Genomic DNA, 16,180 nt, shown 5'->3' with positions numbered 1-16,180 from the left:
TATCCTTCTCCAAAACCGATGCCCGTTTAAGTAATTCTCGGTAAGATTTGAGATCCTCTTCAAGCTTTACTTTCCTTCTAGTATTCCTCTTCATAATGACTTCCCCTCCTTAATCAGAATTAATTGTTTATTATAGCAAAAGACTAAGTAACTTAATGTAAACAAAATTTTCAATGTTTTCACGTGATCCATTAACTATGCGATGGCCCATACAAAAAAAATTCATATACGATGAGGCCATAAGCTATACGATTCCCCCATAGTAACCGTAACAATGTTATACCTAATTGGGCTAGGATTATCATATGAATCGGACATTACTGTCCGAGGATTGGAAACTGTCAAGAAATGTAAACGAGTTTATTTGGAGGCATACACTTCCATACTTATGGCAGCCGATCAAGCAAGCTTAGAAAAATTCTATGGTAGAGAAATCATATTGGCCGATAGAGAATTAGTTGAAATTGGATCGGATGATATATTGGCAGGAGCAGAAGAAGATGATATTGCGTTTTTAGTGGTAGGAGATCCATTTGGAGCTACTACTCATACCGATTTAGTCATTAGAGCTCGTGAATTAGGTATTAAAGTAGAAACTATTCATAATGCTAGTGTTATGAATGCTGTAGGAGCTTGTGGATTACAATTATATCAATTTGGACAAACTATATCACTTGTTTTCTTTACTGATAGTTGGAAACCAGATTCATTTTATAATAAGATTATGGAAAATAGAAAAATTGGTTTACATACATTAATTTTATTAGATATTAAAGTTAAAGAACAAAGTATTGAAAATATGGCAAGAGGTAGATTAATTTATGAACCACCAAGATATATGGATATTGCAACTGCTGCTAGTCAATTAATTGAAATTGAAGATATCAGAAAGGAACAAGCTTATACAGAAAATACTCCTTGTGTTGCAGTATCAAGATTAGGATCTCCCACTCAAGCATTTAAAGCAGCAACATTAAAAGAATTAACTGAATATGATAGTGGAGAACCTTTACATACTTTAGTAATGTTGGGTAGACAAGTTCATGATTTAGAATTGGAATATCTTTATCAATTTGTACAAGATAAAGCTAAATTCAAAGCATTTGTAGAACAAGATCAAGAATTCTTTAAACCTCCACCATATGTTCCACCAGTTGAAGAACTTGATCTTGATGATGATTAACTGTATATGTACAATAATAATTACAATAACAAATATATAAGTATATAAGTAAATAAATATATAAATATAGATCTAGATATATTACACTATTCATTCTTTTTAACATTTAGTAATTCCACTTGTTGGATATGAGGCCATACATTTTCATGAATATCCCAAAGCATCCAATCATACCAGCCGAAATACGCAGGAAAGATAGTTACTAAATGCCATAAGGAATGAGCATCCACAAGATCATAGAATATAGGAGGGAAATCAAAGATTTCAAGTGACATTCCAAGTATAACTATGATTCCTAACATTAATGGATATAATGAATATAATTTAGGAGATCGAGAGAAGAATGATGGTAAAATAATGGCTCTGAAATCAATATACTTCAAATGATTCTGAGTGGATTTATTATCTTGTTCAAGATAGTAATAATGGGAATAGATATAGTAACAAATACCCACAAGACAAATGTTTTGAAGTATACCAATAAATATATTAGCTCTCATATTATATGTATAAGACCAATCAATAACTAAACGAGCAATATGACCAGCATAACTTACAGCACAAATGGCAGAAAAGGCATATCTATAATTAGCATTAGATTCAAGATATAATTCTCCAAATCTAGCACCTAAAGTATGAAATCCCATAAGTACAGTTAAACCAGCACAATAATAATCCAACTTTTCAGTAATATCTAAATCTCTTATATGAAAGATAGTTGAAAATATCCAAGCACCCATAGATACTAAAGTCATTAATATAAGATTAATATACTGAGATTTTAATCGATCATGAGCAGGACCATTAGGAATAGAATTCCATTTATGCCAAATCTTTTTTAACCCCAATCCATGGACCACAAGGTTGCCTAAGGAGAAAATTACTGATGTAACTTCTTGAATACCAGCTACTCGCACAAATGGCCATTTCCCATGGAATTGATATATTTCTTCATGATTATTACGTCTTTCCTCAGTAATTATACGTTGACATTGATAATCACAATTCGAATAACAATCCCATGCTAACCATTCAAGATATTTTGGTAATGGACCCTCAGTAAATCTCCAACTAGGATTATAGTATCGGTCGGGATGGATACGATAATAGTGACGATTATTTTCACAGGAAATTTGTTCACATTGGTACTTACAATCGATAGTGGCCCAGAGGTCATCTCCAGGGGAAGCCATGGCTCCTGTGAGTAACGATAGTACCACCACGACTAAGCTACTGATATGCATAGTGATAGTGATACTGACTACTAATTGAGTATGGTATGTGCTACTGAGAAACTACGCTAGTGATTCACTAATTTACTGAGCTCCCAGTCAGTTACTGAGTCACTAATTTACTGAGCTACTGAGCTACTGAGCATGTAATAGTGAGCTCACTAAATTAACTACAGAGTTTTTAGTGCGACAGCTCACTACACCTCCCTACATTACCGCGAAAGAAAAATTTAAATTTAGGCAGTCGGTAATCACATGTATTAGACCATAGGCAGAAGTGAAGAAAAGGATAAAAGGATATAACAGTATATAAGAAGTAAAGAAAAAGTCAGTAAAGAAAGTGTTCACACAGAAATAAATAGCTAAAAGGCAATTTTTCAAATTTTTTCAAAATTTTTCAGTACTTGTCACCGTAGAGTAATTCGTAGTTACCGTAATCATGAGGCATAGTAGTAGAGCCATTGGATCCTAAGAATGAGAAATCATTACCAGGAGAATTTATATCTGCTGCAGCTGCTGCTGCGGCGGCCATAACTTCAACATTAGGCAATAATTCCGGTGATACAAAGAATTGCTGGAATTTAACAAGGGATTCCAAATTATTGGTAGGATCATCAATAAAGTTGTAATCATTAAGAACTCTAAAATCGAGACTTTCCAATTCTTTATCGAGTTGTTTACCAATAAAGTCTTGGGTAGTTATGGTAATATCTGAATCACGACGTTGACGATGGACAAGTAATACTTCAATTAAGTCATTAACAATATCTTCATATCTTTCAGCTCCTTTATTAGTTGGAGTAAATTCATGAAGCATATTAGAAGCCATTTTAAGAGTATCAATAAGTTCCATTTCTGAATGATCATCATCAGCAAATCCTCCATGTAATACAGCAATTCCAAGTACTAAACTTCCATAAAAACAACAAGTTATTATGGCATAACATTCACGACGAATTATTTGTTTATAAGCAGTATTCATATAATAATTGACTAATTTGATTGCCAATATACTAGCCTTAACGGCAGCTTTATAAAATTGAATTGAAAGTTTTCTATTCTTTAATGTAGAAGAACCTGGAGACAGTGGATTAAGTTTAGCAGCTGCTTCAAACATAAAGTATGGACGACTAAGAAGCATAATTGCCCATAGTTGCATAAGATGTACAAGTAAAAGGATATGAGTATTTTGATGATTTTCATTATTATTAATTGAAGTATCGGCATTAAAGATATTATTAATAGATAATTGTTCATCTAAATTCATAGACCATATCTTTAATTCAATAGCTAATTTCTTAGCCTTATGAATATCAATAATTCTACCTTGATAGAAATTAGCCACAATCTTCCCCACTATATGACATATTCTGGTTAATTCAATTTGACATTTAGAATTAAAATCAAGTCCTGCCATAGCAAAATTAGCATTTGGACTAGTTAAGATAGGATCATCATAATCATAATCATTTACTGATAATGGTCTACCAATAAATATAGATGACATTCTATCAGATGCATAAAGACTACGGAATAATTTCTTCTTATACTCACTATCTTCTGATTTATAATTGAATTGATCATTAACAAACATTCTATGCATACCTAATGATTGAGCAAACTTTATAGCCAAATTTAAATGAATCCATGCGGTAGATTTCTTAAGTACCCCTTGATAATAATGAAAGATTAAGTAATTGGCAATAACTACCCATAACTCGGAATCTTGTACAGTATCTTGTAATAAATAAATAGCATTATCAAACAAAGCTTGAGAACGAGGAGAATCCAAAATATATTGGGAATAATGAGAATAAAGTGATCCAATGGCTAACACCAAGTATAAAATAATCAACTTCCGTTTCTTCTCATCATCGGGAATTAACTCATCATGATTATAAATCATATTCAAGTAATCCTGATTGAATTCATGCATGTTGAATACAAAAAATGAATCATTAATGTTTCTTTTAAAGTATTCAACATACATCTTAGCATCTTCAAATTTAGGTAATTGATTTCCCAAAATTCTTTGTGGTGGTAAATCAGGTCTATCAATTACTGGACAACATTGCAACTTTTCTGTGAAATTAGAGCCGGCTCCAATATATTGTATTACAATGTTTCTTGATTCATACAAGAGTGATAATGGGGCAGTTTCTCCCATAAATCTAAATGTACCTGATTTATCATTAAGTAAGATGATACACTTTCCATTTTGATTGGAAACTCCTCCATCTGTTGATGTACTTTGTGATTTGACATCAGCTTGTGATTTTTGTTCTTGAATTTGTTTCTGTTGTTCATAACTAATCTTGTAGGAAGGAATATCTGGGGATGGAGAGTTTTGTTGTGATGAAGATGAAGAAGGAGCTGAATTCAAAGAGAATGCTGAATTTGGAGTAGATGACGAAGATGATGAACTACCATGGTCTCTTGTAAGTTCATTTTCACTTCCATTTTCATTTTCGTTTTCATTTTCATTCTCCTGTTCATTGTCATTCAATGGGAAAGACAATAAAGGTTGTAAAGATTTTGGAATATATGTATTTGAAGGTGAATCTATATTGTTGGGAGGAGACACAGTGGAAACAGAGGATACTGTTAATGAGTCTCGTGGCGATACCATATGGTTGTGGACATAATGTTGTTGTTGATGAACTTGTTGTTGATTAATTATAGTATTAGGACTTAAATGATCATTGTACAAGTCTAATTCATTCAACTGAGGAACTGGTTGCAAATGGACTTGAGCTTGTTGATTAAATATGAGTTGAGTGGCATTCTGGTTATTATCAAATACAAGTTGTTGTTCAGGTTGTTGTTGAGACTTCATTAATTTCAACTTGGCCATTCTTTCAGCCTTTAAGGATCTCTTATCGACAATGGTATATGTACATTCATATCCCTTTTTCACACAGGTTTCACAAGGCTTTTCTCCTGTACATCTGAACTTTCTTTTCTTACAAGAATCACAAGCAGTTGAAACTTTCTGTCTCTTGTCTGGGGGTAATCTTCTAATTCTTTTCTTAACTATGGCAGACATGATCTATTGCTTAAAGTTAAGTATGATAAAGTATGGTAATAATTGTTTACAATATGGTAATAATATCTAAACTAATTGGTAGCGGTATTTAAAGGTTTGGTCCTCTTGACTGAACCCTTTATTATTCTGATAATAAGCTAATTACTTGCTATATATTGATTACATGAAACTAGTAAAGGAGATGGAAATGTGCGTCAATTTATTTATTGGATTGCCATGTCGGGGCACGACTCTGCTGTGGGTTGAGTAAAAAAACGTAAAAAAATATAAAGGTGATGCATAATGCGTATAACAAAAAGAAATTAAAAAATATTTTATTACGGACGTACTTCAAAGTATAATAAAAATAAGTGGGAAAAGGAGATAACAATCGTATTAAAGTTATAGAGAGGAGACGGTGAGGGAATGACTGATATTCTTTAAGAACTTTAACTAAAAAGCAAGAGAAATGAAGACCAAAATCAAAAATCAAATGAAGCTCATCTACATGAAGAATTATTAGTCGATTTTTACCGGTGGATGATCGAGAGATCTGGGGCCGCGCTACATATACAACGACAAATACCATGCATCATTGTTAATGTATGATCTATCACACTAATGAACTAATAATCGTTTGGATACTACTGGTTCTAGCCCAAGCACTAGTATTAGTTTTAGTATTAGTATTAGTATTAGTTTTAGTATTAGTTCTAGTATTAGGACTGTAATTGTCGATGCCATAATATTCCGTTTACTTACTAGTAATTTATAGTACATTTCCATTAAAGAACAATGTAGTAACACCTAGTAATGAAAGTATCTAGCTTATTGTTGCCCTCTACTTTTAAATGAACGTGCCTTGAGCTAATGATCATCGTTATCTTATTCTGTTATTAGTTTAAGTGAACCAATATGTAATGGATGAGGGGATTAATTCCCAATTATCATTTAAAATAATAATTTCCTCCAAACTCCCAACACAATGCACTTTTGTGAATAATATTTTCTTTTTGGCCAATCGTAATACAGAATTGTGGCAATAATAATTTATTTTAAGTAATTCTCCTAATTACGCTAAATTCTAAAACGCTAGAAGGACCGAAAGAACAATGCCCACACTAATCTATACTTTTGAATCTTTATTCACACTCTACTAAATTCTCCACACGAAATCTTTGTCCCTTGTTCCTAGTAAATCTTATTCCTCAATAGGTATATTTCATTGGTCCAGTGCTATTATTGAAACAAACACGCAAAGTGATCTAGCAATTGACTCGGTCAAACCCCTTTTTTTTATCTATTATTACACAATATTATTTAACGTTATTATAATTATTATGATTAAACTTTTTTGGCTAGGATCCAATTTACAGAATTGAATGTCATAAATTGATTACTCTTATCTCATACCAATCTACTTTTTCTCATTTAAATTAATAGTAAATTAGCTTGGCTTGAGTTTTTTTTTTTGAATGCTAATGTATTGTACATTTCCAATTGGTCTGGTTATTATTATTACTAGTGTTTCAACCAGCTGATCTCTAAGCCAATTGAGGTTCTATTTGTTTATGTTTATTTATGTGTTAATTTGTTCCTTCGTCTAATCATAACCACAACGCAGCTACACGGACCACATATTGAACAAAAGATTTACACACAAAGCTGACACATGTTCATCGGCTTTAACCATTCTAAATTGTTTCTATTCGTCTTTTCTTCTCTCATCTCATCTAAGTCTTCGCCATTACACATTCTTAATTTGACAGTCTATAAAGTACAACGGTTTTTTTCTTGTTTGTCATACTTCCTATTCTTGCTTCAAGAATATTATTATTTCGTAACTTTAAGAGATCTTCCTGTACATTCTCCAGCACATGATGTACAAGTGCGTAAATTCATCTCAACCTGTACCCAGCTGCTATGCTCTACAAGCTTAATCCCTCCTCGAAAAAAAACCTACAGAACAAAAAAAAATTGGTCACCTCCGGAAATGTGACACATTTCCATTATGGACCTTTATAACTAGACGGTTATGATCTATTCATGTTTATAATTGATTATAATTATTTTATAATTCTTTAAAAGCATTGAGAGCCCCCAAATTGACCATTGTGCAGTCCAGACCAATTACCTGGTATTGTATAGCTTCCGGCTCATTGGAATATTTTGTAATTACATGAGTGTTTCCCGAACGTTGCCCATCGTAAAGCGTAATGGTTATGAGTAGCAAAAATACTGCAATGACTATAATTTCATTCAATGCTCTATGTAGGTACACCTCGCAGAACACTTCCGCTAAATGCTTACTTACTTCCTTCCCATACATCGCATTAGACTAAACAAATTACACATAACTCATTGTGCATACATATGAAATACATTTCTTAACTATACTTAACTATACTTAATTGTACTATTCTTTAGTTTACCAGTGATAAAATACTACAAAAGTTGCAAACGGACAATATGGTAGTAGCTACCTAATTCAAAAAATCATCATTTAAATATACCTCCATATCATATTCAGGTTGAAATTCGGTATATAAAGTTTCAGAATCTCCTGCTTGATGTTCTGTGTAGGCAGCTTCTTCTTCCCCTGCAACAAGTAATTGTTCACCTGGTCTCAAAGCACTTTCTGCTAAAATTTGAGTTTCGCAACTTCTTTCCAATAATGTGAATAAATAAGCAGCCTCATCTACTGTTTCTCCTACTGTTAATAAACCATGGTTTCTTAATATAACACCTTTACCATTTCCTAAAGCTTTGGCAATATGTTTCCCTTCTTCTAATTCTAAAGCTACTCCACCAAAATCATTATAAACTGAATGAGACTTATAAAATGTACAAACATCTTGATTAATCATATCCAATTCTCTACCTATGGCACTCCATGCTTTACCGTAAACAGAATGAGCATGACATGCAGCATTTACGTTTGGACGAGCTTGATGAATAGCACTATGAATAGCAAAACCAGCTGCATTAATAGCAATTTGAGATCCATCAGGTAAGATTTCTCCTGCTTCATTAACATGAACAAAGTCAGATTTTTTCATAAGTCCAAAATGCTTCCCTAAAGGATTAATCCAGAAAGTTGTAGGATCAACTGGATCACGAACACTTATATGACCTGCTGTACCTTCGCTATAGCCTTTTCTAGCAAATACTCTGAATGCAGCTGCCATATGTTGAAGAATCCATTCTCGTTCGGCATATTTATCTGTGAATTTAGGTAATGGATATGGATGTTGACCACCTTTGGCGATATTGTGACTACCTCTTTGACCAACTGCATATCCTTTGGATGTTGTAGGTTGAACATCTGAAATGGTAGTTGTGGTGTCGACTTTTGTTTCGGATGGTGCCATGCTATCTAATGTCCTCTTTTTTTTACTGTTACTTATTCTTTCTACCTCTCAGTTAGGCTTGACTTCTGGGAATTTATTGAATATATATAATACAAACTTATGGTTTGATATCTGGAGTTAGTTGCTGTTAGCGGTCAAACTTTTACAATCTTTTTCTGGCCGCAACCACAAAATGAGAAGATTTCATATCAAAATCGGAAATTTAGCCGACACTGTCTCCAAAAAGAGCGTCAGAACATACCCATTTTGATTAATCTAGTTAGCTTTCTCCATCTTATATATAACATTTCTACCTCATTATACGGTCACCATGGATATCATTACTGATACAATACGATCATATATGGTTTGAGATGTGTGTCTAGCAAATGGTTTGACGTAGAATTTAGATTATGTAATTGCGTCGCTACCTTCCTATTTGGGAAATGCCAATCAAAATGTCCCAAAATAGTGGGGTTGCAACATACACCTTAGAGAGAATTGTAGATTCAGTAATTAGCAATATAATACATAATAATACCATAGTTTAGAGGATGATTAGATAAATTGAATTTGATTGAACTTTTATTGGGTGCAAAACAATATTTATTTAGTATTTATACGAAATTAGTCTAATTGTAAATCTTCAGCAGTTGCAAATTCCTGTTGTTTCAAAATTCTATCTGAATCTCTAATTCCATTAATATCTTCGAACGTTTCAGGATCTCTCCATTTGAAAATTGGAAGGTACCCATCTACATCATGCCCCTCGAGTAGGCGTACTACAAACTTACCTAGGTTAGGTAAGAACTTAAATCCGTGACCAGAACCACCAGTAACAACTACCAAATTTTTTCTACTAGGAACATAGTCTATGATGAAATTATTATTAATAGCATCTGTATACCATAAGACTTCCGTCTTGAATATCTTTGTACCATGAGAAATTAAATCCGGAAAGAATTCAGAAATGAATTCCTTTACTTTTGATATAACTACCTTGGTTATTCTTGATTCATCTTCTAAGGGAATAGAAGGGGTATGAACACCTTCATTACCAACAGGTGTAGGATTTCTAAATTTTGGACGCATAACAATAATTTTCATTATGTTTTCAGGGACTGTTAGTGGGAATATTCCAATGCCACTACGGTCTGTAGGATTGACTTTCCATAAAAGAATAGGAAAATTCTTTGGAGAATATTTCTCTTGGAGGCCTTCTACATTAGGAATCTTTAAATGTATAACATTCCCAGATTGTGCTTCACTTAGTCTAGTTAATTCAGGTAAAAGTTTAGCTGACCAAGGACCGGCAGCCAATATAGTTAAATCGGCATAATGTTTAACCCCATCTTCTGTCTCAATTCCCTTTACTACACCATCGTCGGTTTGAATTATCTGCTTGACCTGTCCTTGCTCACCACCAGTGATGAACCTAACCCCTCTTTTACGAAGGATAAATTGTACATAAGTACAAGCTCTAGAAGCATAGAGAATACCACTAGTAGAATCTAAGACACCCTTATACTTCCCCACATCAAACAAATTCAACTTATGTTCCCAACCTGAACCTTTACCCCTAGCCACATCTTCCTCATCATCAAGAATAAATTGAGTATGTCTCAATCCAGACTTGGAAAATGTATCAAGATTCTTCAATTCATGATCGGTGATTTCCGTATTCAATCTGATTAAACCCGAATCATCAATTATTTTCAATCGTGAAACTTTAGAAACAAATTCTGTATCAAGTTCAGGCGATTGCAATTCTTTATCCCATTGCTCAAATATCTTTCTAGACTCAATGGCTAGTTTGTGATAATGTTCTTCATTACCATAAAATGAGCGAAATACTTTATTAAGATCCGCAGAAGCCGTGTTACCTCCTAGATAACTAATTGCGTACAAATCTGTCTTATCATAGATAGTGATATTTTTATATCCTTCATTAGTTAGATTATAAGCTGTCGATAATCCAAAAACTCCTGATCCAATAATGATAATGGATGACTCCTTACTGATACTCATTGTCTAGTCGGTCATAAATAAATAGAAATCGGTTATAAAATGAAATAGCAATGATTTTCAATATGTGCTAGCATGCCCGGTTATCTTTTTGTATCCCCCAAACAATGATAAAGCCGCAGTTATTACAAGGCTACAAATTCTAGAATAAACTTTCAACCACAACTACTTGATACTACTATTAGAGTCAGATAATTGGCCAAGACTTTATAGTTCAATTATTTCAAGATCTAGTTTGATTATAATTAATTGTTACATTTTATATCCGCAATTGAATTGATGTGCCACAGTCCGTAAAAGGTGCAAAATTCCTCCACTAACGCAAAAATAAAATTAATAAAGATCAAGGAACTCTTTCATTGACTAGTACCTGTTAAGGTTTAAACCAAGAAATTAAACAATTGCTATTATTGGAAAGTTGAATTACGAATAGTATCCACAGATTTACGCGTATAAAGGCGGTTACACCATGAAGTAATATATATAGACCATTAAATCAAGTATAATCATATCGAAATGTTTAAGAAGAAAAATAAAGCATATCAGTTATTGCCAATGGCTCCAACTCCAACCCCTTCGGTTTCTTCTTCGAATGATAACCAAGTATTGGCAAATTATAAAACCAATGAAAATATTGAACAACATTCAGTTGAAGAAGATTTAGAAAGCCGGAATGATGGAAAAATCAAAGAAGTTGATGAGAAATATGCTGATTTGACATTAAAATTAATTCAAGATTATGGTGATAAAGTTCAGCCATTAACACCAGAGCAGGAAAAGAAATTAGTTCATAAAATTTACTTTTCTGTAGTTCTAATTGGATTTTTAGTTAATTTTACGTTGTTTTTGGATAAAAATGCTATGGGTTATGCAACTTTATTGGGACTTTTTCAAGATGCTCATTTAACTCAAGAAAGTTTTAATAATTTACAAACCTTATTTTATGTCGGATATTTGATATCTCAAGTTCCTAGTCATATTTTATTTCAAAAAATAAGGTTATCGAGATACATAACTATAGTGACATTTACTTGGTCTTTTCTTTCTTTAATTCAATTGACAGCTCATAATTTCCTGGGTTTAGCTATTATTAGATTTTTATTAGGTTTTTCAGAAGCTGGAGTTACTGCTGCTATACAACATACCTTAGCTATGTTCTTAAAACCTGATGAACATCAAATTGTTAGTCAAATTTGGTGGATTAGTTGTTTGGCAGCTGGTATTCCTGGTGGTTTAATTGCCTATGCTGTTCAATTTGTAGTTGGAGTGGCACCTTGGAAAGTTTACTGGGCAATCATTGGAGCTTTTACGTTTGCTCTTTCACTTGCATGCTTCTTTTTTTACCCAGATAATCCAGCTACTTATAAAGTTTTTACAATTGAAGAAAGAGTTCATATAATTAATAGAGTCAAAGCAGCTACTAGATCATCTATCGAACAAAAAACAGTTAAGAAATATCAAATTAAAGAATCTCTTAGAGACCCAGTCCTGTGGCTTTTTGGATTACATGTATTCTTATTGATGTTTGCCAATAATATGACATTCCAATCAGCTATCATTTACAAAGATTTAGGATTTTCAAATTTGTCTTCTACTCTTGTATCAATTGCAAGTGCATGTTGGAGTGCTGTATTAGCAATTGCAGGAGGAACATTATTATTCTTCTTTAGAAATCAAGCTGCACATGTAGGAACATTATTCTGTATGGTTGCATTACTTGGTGGTATATTAGCAATTTCATTACCTTGGGAAAGGAAGATTGGACTATTAGCTGCAATCTTCTTAAGTAATGGTACAGGTATATGTTATACTGCTGCCTTAACTTGGTCACAAGGATCTGCTGCTGGATATACAAAGAAATTAAGTCGAACAATTATTTGGTTTTTGGCATATAGTGTTATTAACTTAATTGCTCCTCAATTCTGGAGAAGCAAAGATAAACCCAGATATTATCCAGCTTGGGGTCTCATGATTGCTGGTGCTTGGGTTTCATCTCCAATAGTTTTACAAATTATTCGTTACATCCTTGTGAAGAGAAATAAAGAAAGATTAATATGGTTAAAGCAAGTCGAAGATGGCTTAATTGAAGATACAATTGGATACGTTGATGAAGTTGATGAAAACGGTAACTTAGTTAGACGAGAAGTTGATATTTCCATGTTAGACTTGACGGATTTAGAGAATAAGAGATTTATTTACCCATTGTAGAAGGCCTTAGTATTATAAAATGAATGGTTCAATGTACGTTCTTCAATATTCTACATTGTACGATAATTTAAATTTATGAAGTATCATAACAATAAGTAACTTTCTCTAAGTTTAATATTCGAGTGTACCCTGAATCATCTGTGACCTGTGATTCACCTGTTATCTCTGGAATAAGGGCAGATTGCCAATGTTGCCAGTGCCTTCTGTCCCCTTCTTAGAATAGTTATGTTCTCCAGATCTTAGAGGCTCAAAAGTGTTAATTCTTTAGACTGTTCGTATAGCATGTTAAGAGCTTACTTGACGTCATATTTGGCGTGATACATGTGAATGGTCTTGAGATCATTTTGGTTGTAAAAAATGGTTTATTTCCTTTTTGGGACTGATTAGCAGTAAGGCGCATTCCGGTTAATAAACTATATACCCTTTTTTTCTTGGGCACCCTATCTACATGTTACATTTTTTCTATAACTAGTTTAAGGTTGGGGTACCGATGTAACGTACTTGATCTAACCAATTGATATGTCCTTATTATAAATAGCAAATAAAGGAAGACTCTGTAGTTTTATGAGTTATACTATGCGATAACTTTGTAGATACTTAACTACATCTTTTTGAGGAACAATGCCTAGCCAAATACCTCATAAATATCATGATGAAATAGATGAACAAGGATTTACTATAATAAGAGAATTCCTTACACCTGAAGAAATTAATAAGTATAAAGCAGCTGCTGAAACAGTAATTAAATATGCTAGAGATGGTAATTGGCCCTATGTTAGAACCAGAGGAAAACAATTCCCTCCATGGCCTAAAAACTTCAGTCCTGATATATGGGGAGTAACAGGTTTATTACATCCAGACTTGAAGGAAATGGCTCAACCATTTCATGAATGTTATTCAAGTGAAAAGATGCTTAATGTTGTAGGTGACATTTTACAAGCTGATAAATCAGAATTATCTATGGAACTCTTTAATATGTTAATTAATCCATTAACTGATTTTGGTTTAGATTGGCATAGAGATACTATCAAGCCAGAAGTAACTCCAGAAGAAGAAGCCGAAGTTTTACAGGAGAATTCATATGCTGGAGCTCAATTTAATTTAGCTTTAACTGAAGATGATTGTCTCATAGTCATTCCAGGATCTCACAAACGGATTAGAACTGTCTATGAAAGAGAGAAGACGATTGCTGAGGATAGACAACAATACATTGAGGGTCAAATTAAAGTACCCTTACACCCTGGTGATTTGGTGTTTTATAATAATAATATCTTACACAGAGCTTCATACTCTTCGAAAAATGTGAGAATTACACTTCATGGATCTTATGGTCATGTGAAACATGGTAAAACAAGAGCTAAGGGTATTTTGCAACATGGAGTTGCAGAATGGTTACCAAGATTCGAACCCAATACTTCCAATTTACGTGAGCTCAAGGAGAAATTAGTAAATCTAGCAAAGGAATTTGAAGGTGTAGACCTTGGGTATGCCTTAGAAGGTTAATCATTAAATATATTAAATATTAAATAGTTTCCATTAATTAACTATGTACTTTCTTATAATGCGATAACTAAAATCAATAGTATACATAAGGCAACCGTCAATATTCCTATACACCAATTACTAGCTGTTTCACGGTTCTTTTCTAATACATGATTCATTCTTTTTAACCCTCGTTGAACTTTGTTTGCTACCGTATCTATTTCATTATCTAATTCATCTAACATTATTCCTTGTTCTTCTAACTCATTACCCATCATCATTGCCTGTTGATTCAAATTTCTCATAGTATCATGAATACTATCTAAATGTAAATCTTGTTCTTGAATCAACTGTTGTTGTTGAAATTGAGTTAATCCAGTTTCAAGATTAGCAACATCACTAAATGGATTTTCCGGTATACTTTCATTACCATCTTGACTTATTCTATTAGACATAGTAGTTACATCTCTTGGTTTTCTATTCATTAATGGAGTACTAGACCTTGAATTATCAGATTGTAAATGATTCCACTGTAATTGAATATCACTTATTTTCAGTTCCAAATCTTTCAAAATAGCCTTTCTATTATAATTATCTTGAGTTGTAAGATGAAATTTCTCAGGCTGTTGTTGCCCAATTGTATGAGCTTGCTTTAAATCTTCATATATTTCTAGTAATTCTTGATAATTATTATTATAATCAAGAATAACCTCCGGAGTAATCGAACTTGTCGCTAGTATTCCTTCTAAGTTACTGACGGTGTTCCAAGCATCTTCCTTAACTTCATTAAATGGATCCATTCTTATTGAGTTGACTAGTGATTGTTGTATAGCCCCAAAGGTTTAGGATCCAAACATCTGTTTTAAAAAATATGGGTGTGATCAAAAGTATGCAGGATTTTGAAATTTATAGTATAATAACTTTACAGTTGTAAGTCATAGTAGAAGTCGAACTTAATCAGTAATTACGATCACGATGGAATCACAATCACAAGTGGAGCAGGAGTTACAGCTGACTTCTATAGTTCTGGAAACAGGAGATGATCAGGTGTCATCTATAGCTTCAGAAACCATAGAACATACTACTAGTACTGCTACTCCTGCGACTACTAATAATATACCAACAGTTAATGGGAAACAGAGCACTAGCACTCCAACACCAAATCCTGTATCTAACCCTGTTGCATCAGCAATACCGCCATCTAAACGATTCAAAACCGAATCACCACGAGAAGGTTCAGTAGATCCAGAAGGGGCTTTTACTGCTACAGATAGACCTCCAATTCATGAGATTGTGGGAGGATCTAGTGTTAGACAATATTTAAATAAACATCTTACGGCTCATCTATTAGAGGGATTGAGACATATAGGTAAAGAAAAGCCTGAAGATCCATTAAGAGTGTTAGGAGAATTTTTAATAGCAAGAGCTGGAGAATTGGAACAACAACAACAAGAGCAACAGCAAGAGTAATAACTATACCGAAAAGGGTTTACAGCAAAAAACATACACCAAGCTAACTACAATTGCCACCTCCAACACACCCATACCACAGTCATATAGAATGTATTTAATGTATAATTATAAATGTATATCTACCGTACTAAACCTCTCAGGTAAAACTCACTAGTAATTCTGGGGCACCACCTAAACCGAGACCGAAAAATAGGCGAGATAT

General features: G+C 33.2%; 9 protein-coding genes across 9 annotated transcripts; 4 read left to right on the top strand and 5 right to left on the bottom strand. All coding sequences in view use genetic code 12, as the record gives it.

Annotated features, from left to right (window-relative positions):
• The first annotated feature begins 114 nt into the window (after positions 1–114).
• On the top strand, positions 115–1,226 carry RJT21DRAFT_56241 (uncharacterized protein). Its single transcript, XM_064885068.1, has one exon. It carries the CDS (start codon positions 275–277, stop codon positions 1,181–1,183), a length of 909 nt encoding a protein of 302 aa, XP_064735903.1. The 5' UTR covers positions 115–274; the 3' UTR covers positions 1,184–1,226.
• On the bottom strand, positions 1,227–2,620 carry RJT21DRAFT_56240 (uncharacterized protein). The gene has a single exon (XM_064885067.1). The coding sequence runs from the start codon at positions 2,425–2,427 to the stop codon at positions 1,270–1,272; it is 1,158 nt and encodes a 385-aa protein (XP_064735902.1). The 5' UTR covers positions 2,428–2,620; the 3' UTR covers positions 1,227–1,269.
• A 33-nt stretch (positions 2,621–2,653) lies between these two features.
• FGR27 (Fgr27p) lies at positions 2,654–5,712 on the bottom strand. The gene has a single exon (XM_064882628.1). It carries the CDS (start codon positions 5,459–5,461, stop codon positions 2,813–2,815), a length of 2,649 nt encoding a protein of 882 aa, XP_064735901.1. The 5' UTR covers positions 5,462–5,712; the 3' UTR covers positions 2,654–2,812.
• Positions 5,713–7,681: 1,969 nt separating this feature from the next.
• On the bottom strand, positions 7,682–9,048 carry RJT21DRAFT_56236 (uncharacterized protein). Its single transcript, XM_064885066.1, has one exon. The coding sequence runs from the start codon at positions 8,809–8,811 to the stop codon at positions 7,924–7,926; it is 888 nt and encodes a 295-aa protein (XP_064735900.1). The 5' UTR covers positions 8,812–9,048; the 3' UTR covers positions 7,682–7,923.
• A 334-nt stretch (positions 9,049–9,382) lies between these two features.
• RJT21DRAFT_123157 (FAD-dependent oxidoreductase) lies at positions 9,383–10,889 on the bottom strand. The gene has a single exon (XM_064882627.1). It carries the CDS (start codon positions 10,816–10,818, stop codon positions 9,418–9,420), a length of 1,401 nt encoding a protein of 466 aa, XP_064735899.1. The 5' UTR covers positions 10,819–10,889; the 3' UTR covers positions 9,383–9,417.
• Positions 10,890–11,150: 261 nt separating this feature from the next.
• RJT21DRAFT_123156 (major facilitator superfamily domain-containing protein) lies at positions 11,151–13,153 on the top strand. Its single transcript, XM_064882626.1, has one exon. It carries the CDS (start codon positions 11,332–11,334, stop codon positions 13,021–13,023), a length of 1,692 nt encoding a protein of 563 aa, XP_064735898.1. The 5' UTR covers positions 11,151–11,331; the 3' UTR covers positions 13,024–13,153.
• Position 13,154: 1 nt separating this feature from the next.
• On the top strand, positions 13,155–14,537 carry RJT21DRAFT_123155 (uncharacterized protein). Its single transcript, XM_064882625.1, has one exon. It carries the CDS (start codon positions 13,645–13,647, stop codon positions 14,524–14,526), a length of 882 nt encoding a protein of 293 aa, XP_064735897.1. The 5' UTR covers positions 13,155–13,644; the 3' UTR covers positions 14,527–14,537.
• RJT21DRAFT_123154 (uncharacterized protein) lies at positions 14,538–15,337 on the bottom strand. Its single transcript, XM_064882624.1, has one exon. It carries the CDS (start codon positions 15,303–15,305, stop codon positions 14,580–14,582), a length of 726 nt encoding a protein of 241 aa, XP_064735896.1. The 5' UTR covers positions 15,306–15,337; the 3' UTR covers positions 14,538–14,579.
• Positions 15,338–15,480: 143 nt separating this feature from the next.
• SDC1 (Sdc1p) lies at positions 15,481–16,177 on the top strand (the record flags this gene model as incomplete). The annotated part of the gene is made up of 1 exon (XM_064883209.1): positions 15,481–16,177. One exon carries the CDS (start codon positions 15,481–15,483, stop codon positions 15,973–15,975), a length of 495 nt encoding a protein of 164 aa, XP_064735895.1. The 3' UTR covers positions 15,976–16,177.
• Positions 16,178–16,180: the final 3 nt, after the last annotated feature.

This window comes from Scheffersomyces amazonensis (assembly GCF_036850825.1).
Source record: "Scheffersomyces amazonensis strain UFMG-HMD-26.3 chromosome Unknown RJT21scaffold_8, whole genome shotgun sequence".
Classification (NCBI taxonomy): domain Eukaryota; kingdom Fungi; phylum Ascomycota; class Pichiomycetes; order Serinales; family Debaryomycetaceae; genus Scheffersomyces; species Scheffersomyces amazonensis.
Note: the sequence above shows the minus strand (reverse complement) of the source record. Positions and strands in the feature narration are given on the sequence as shown.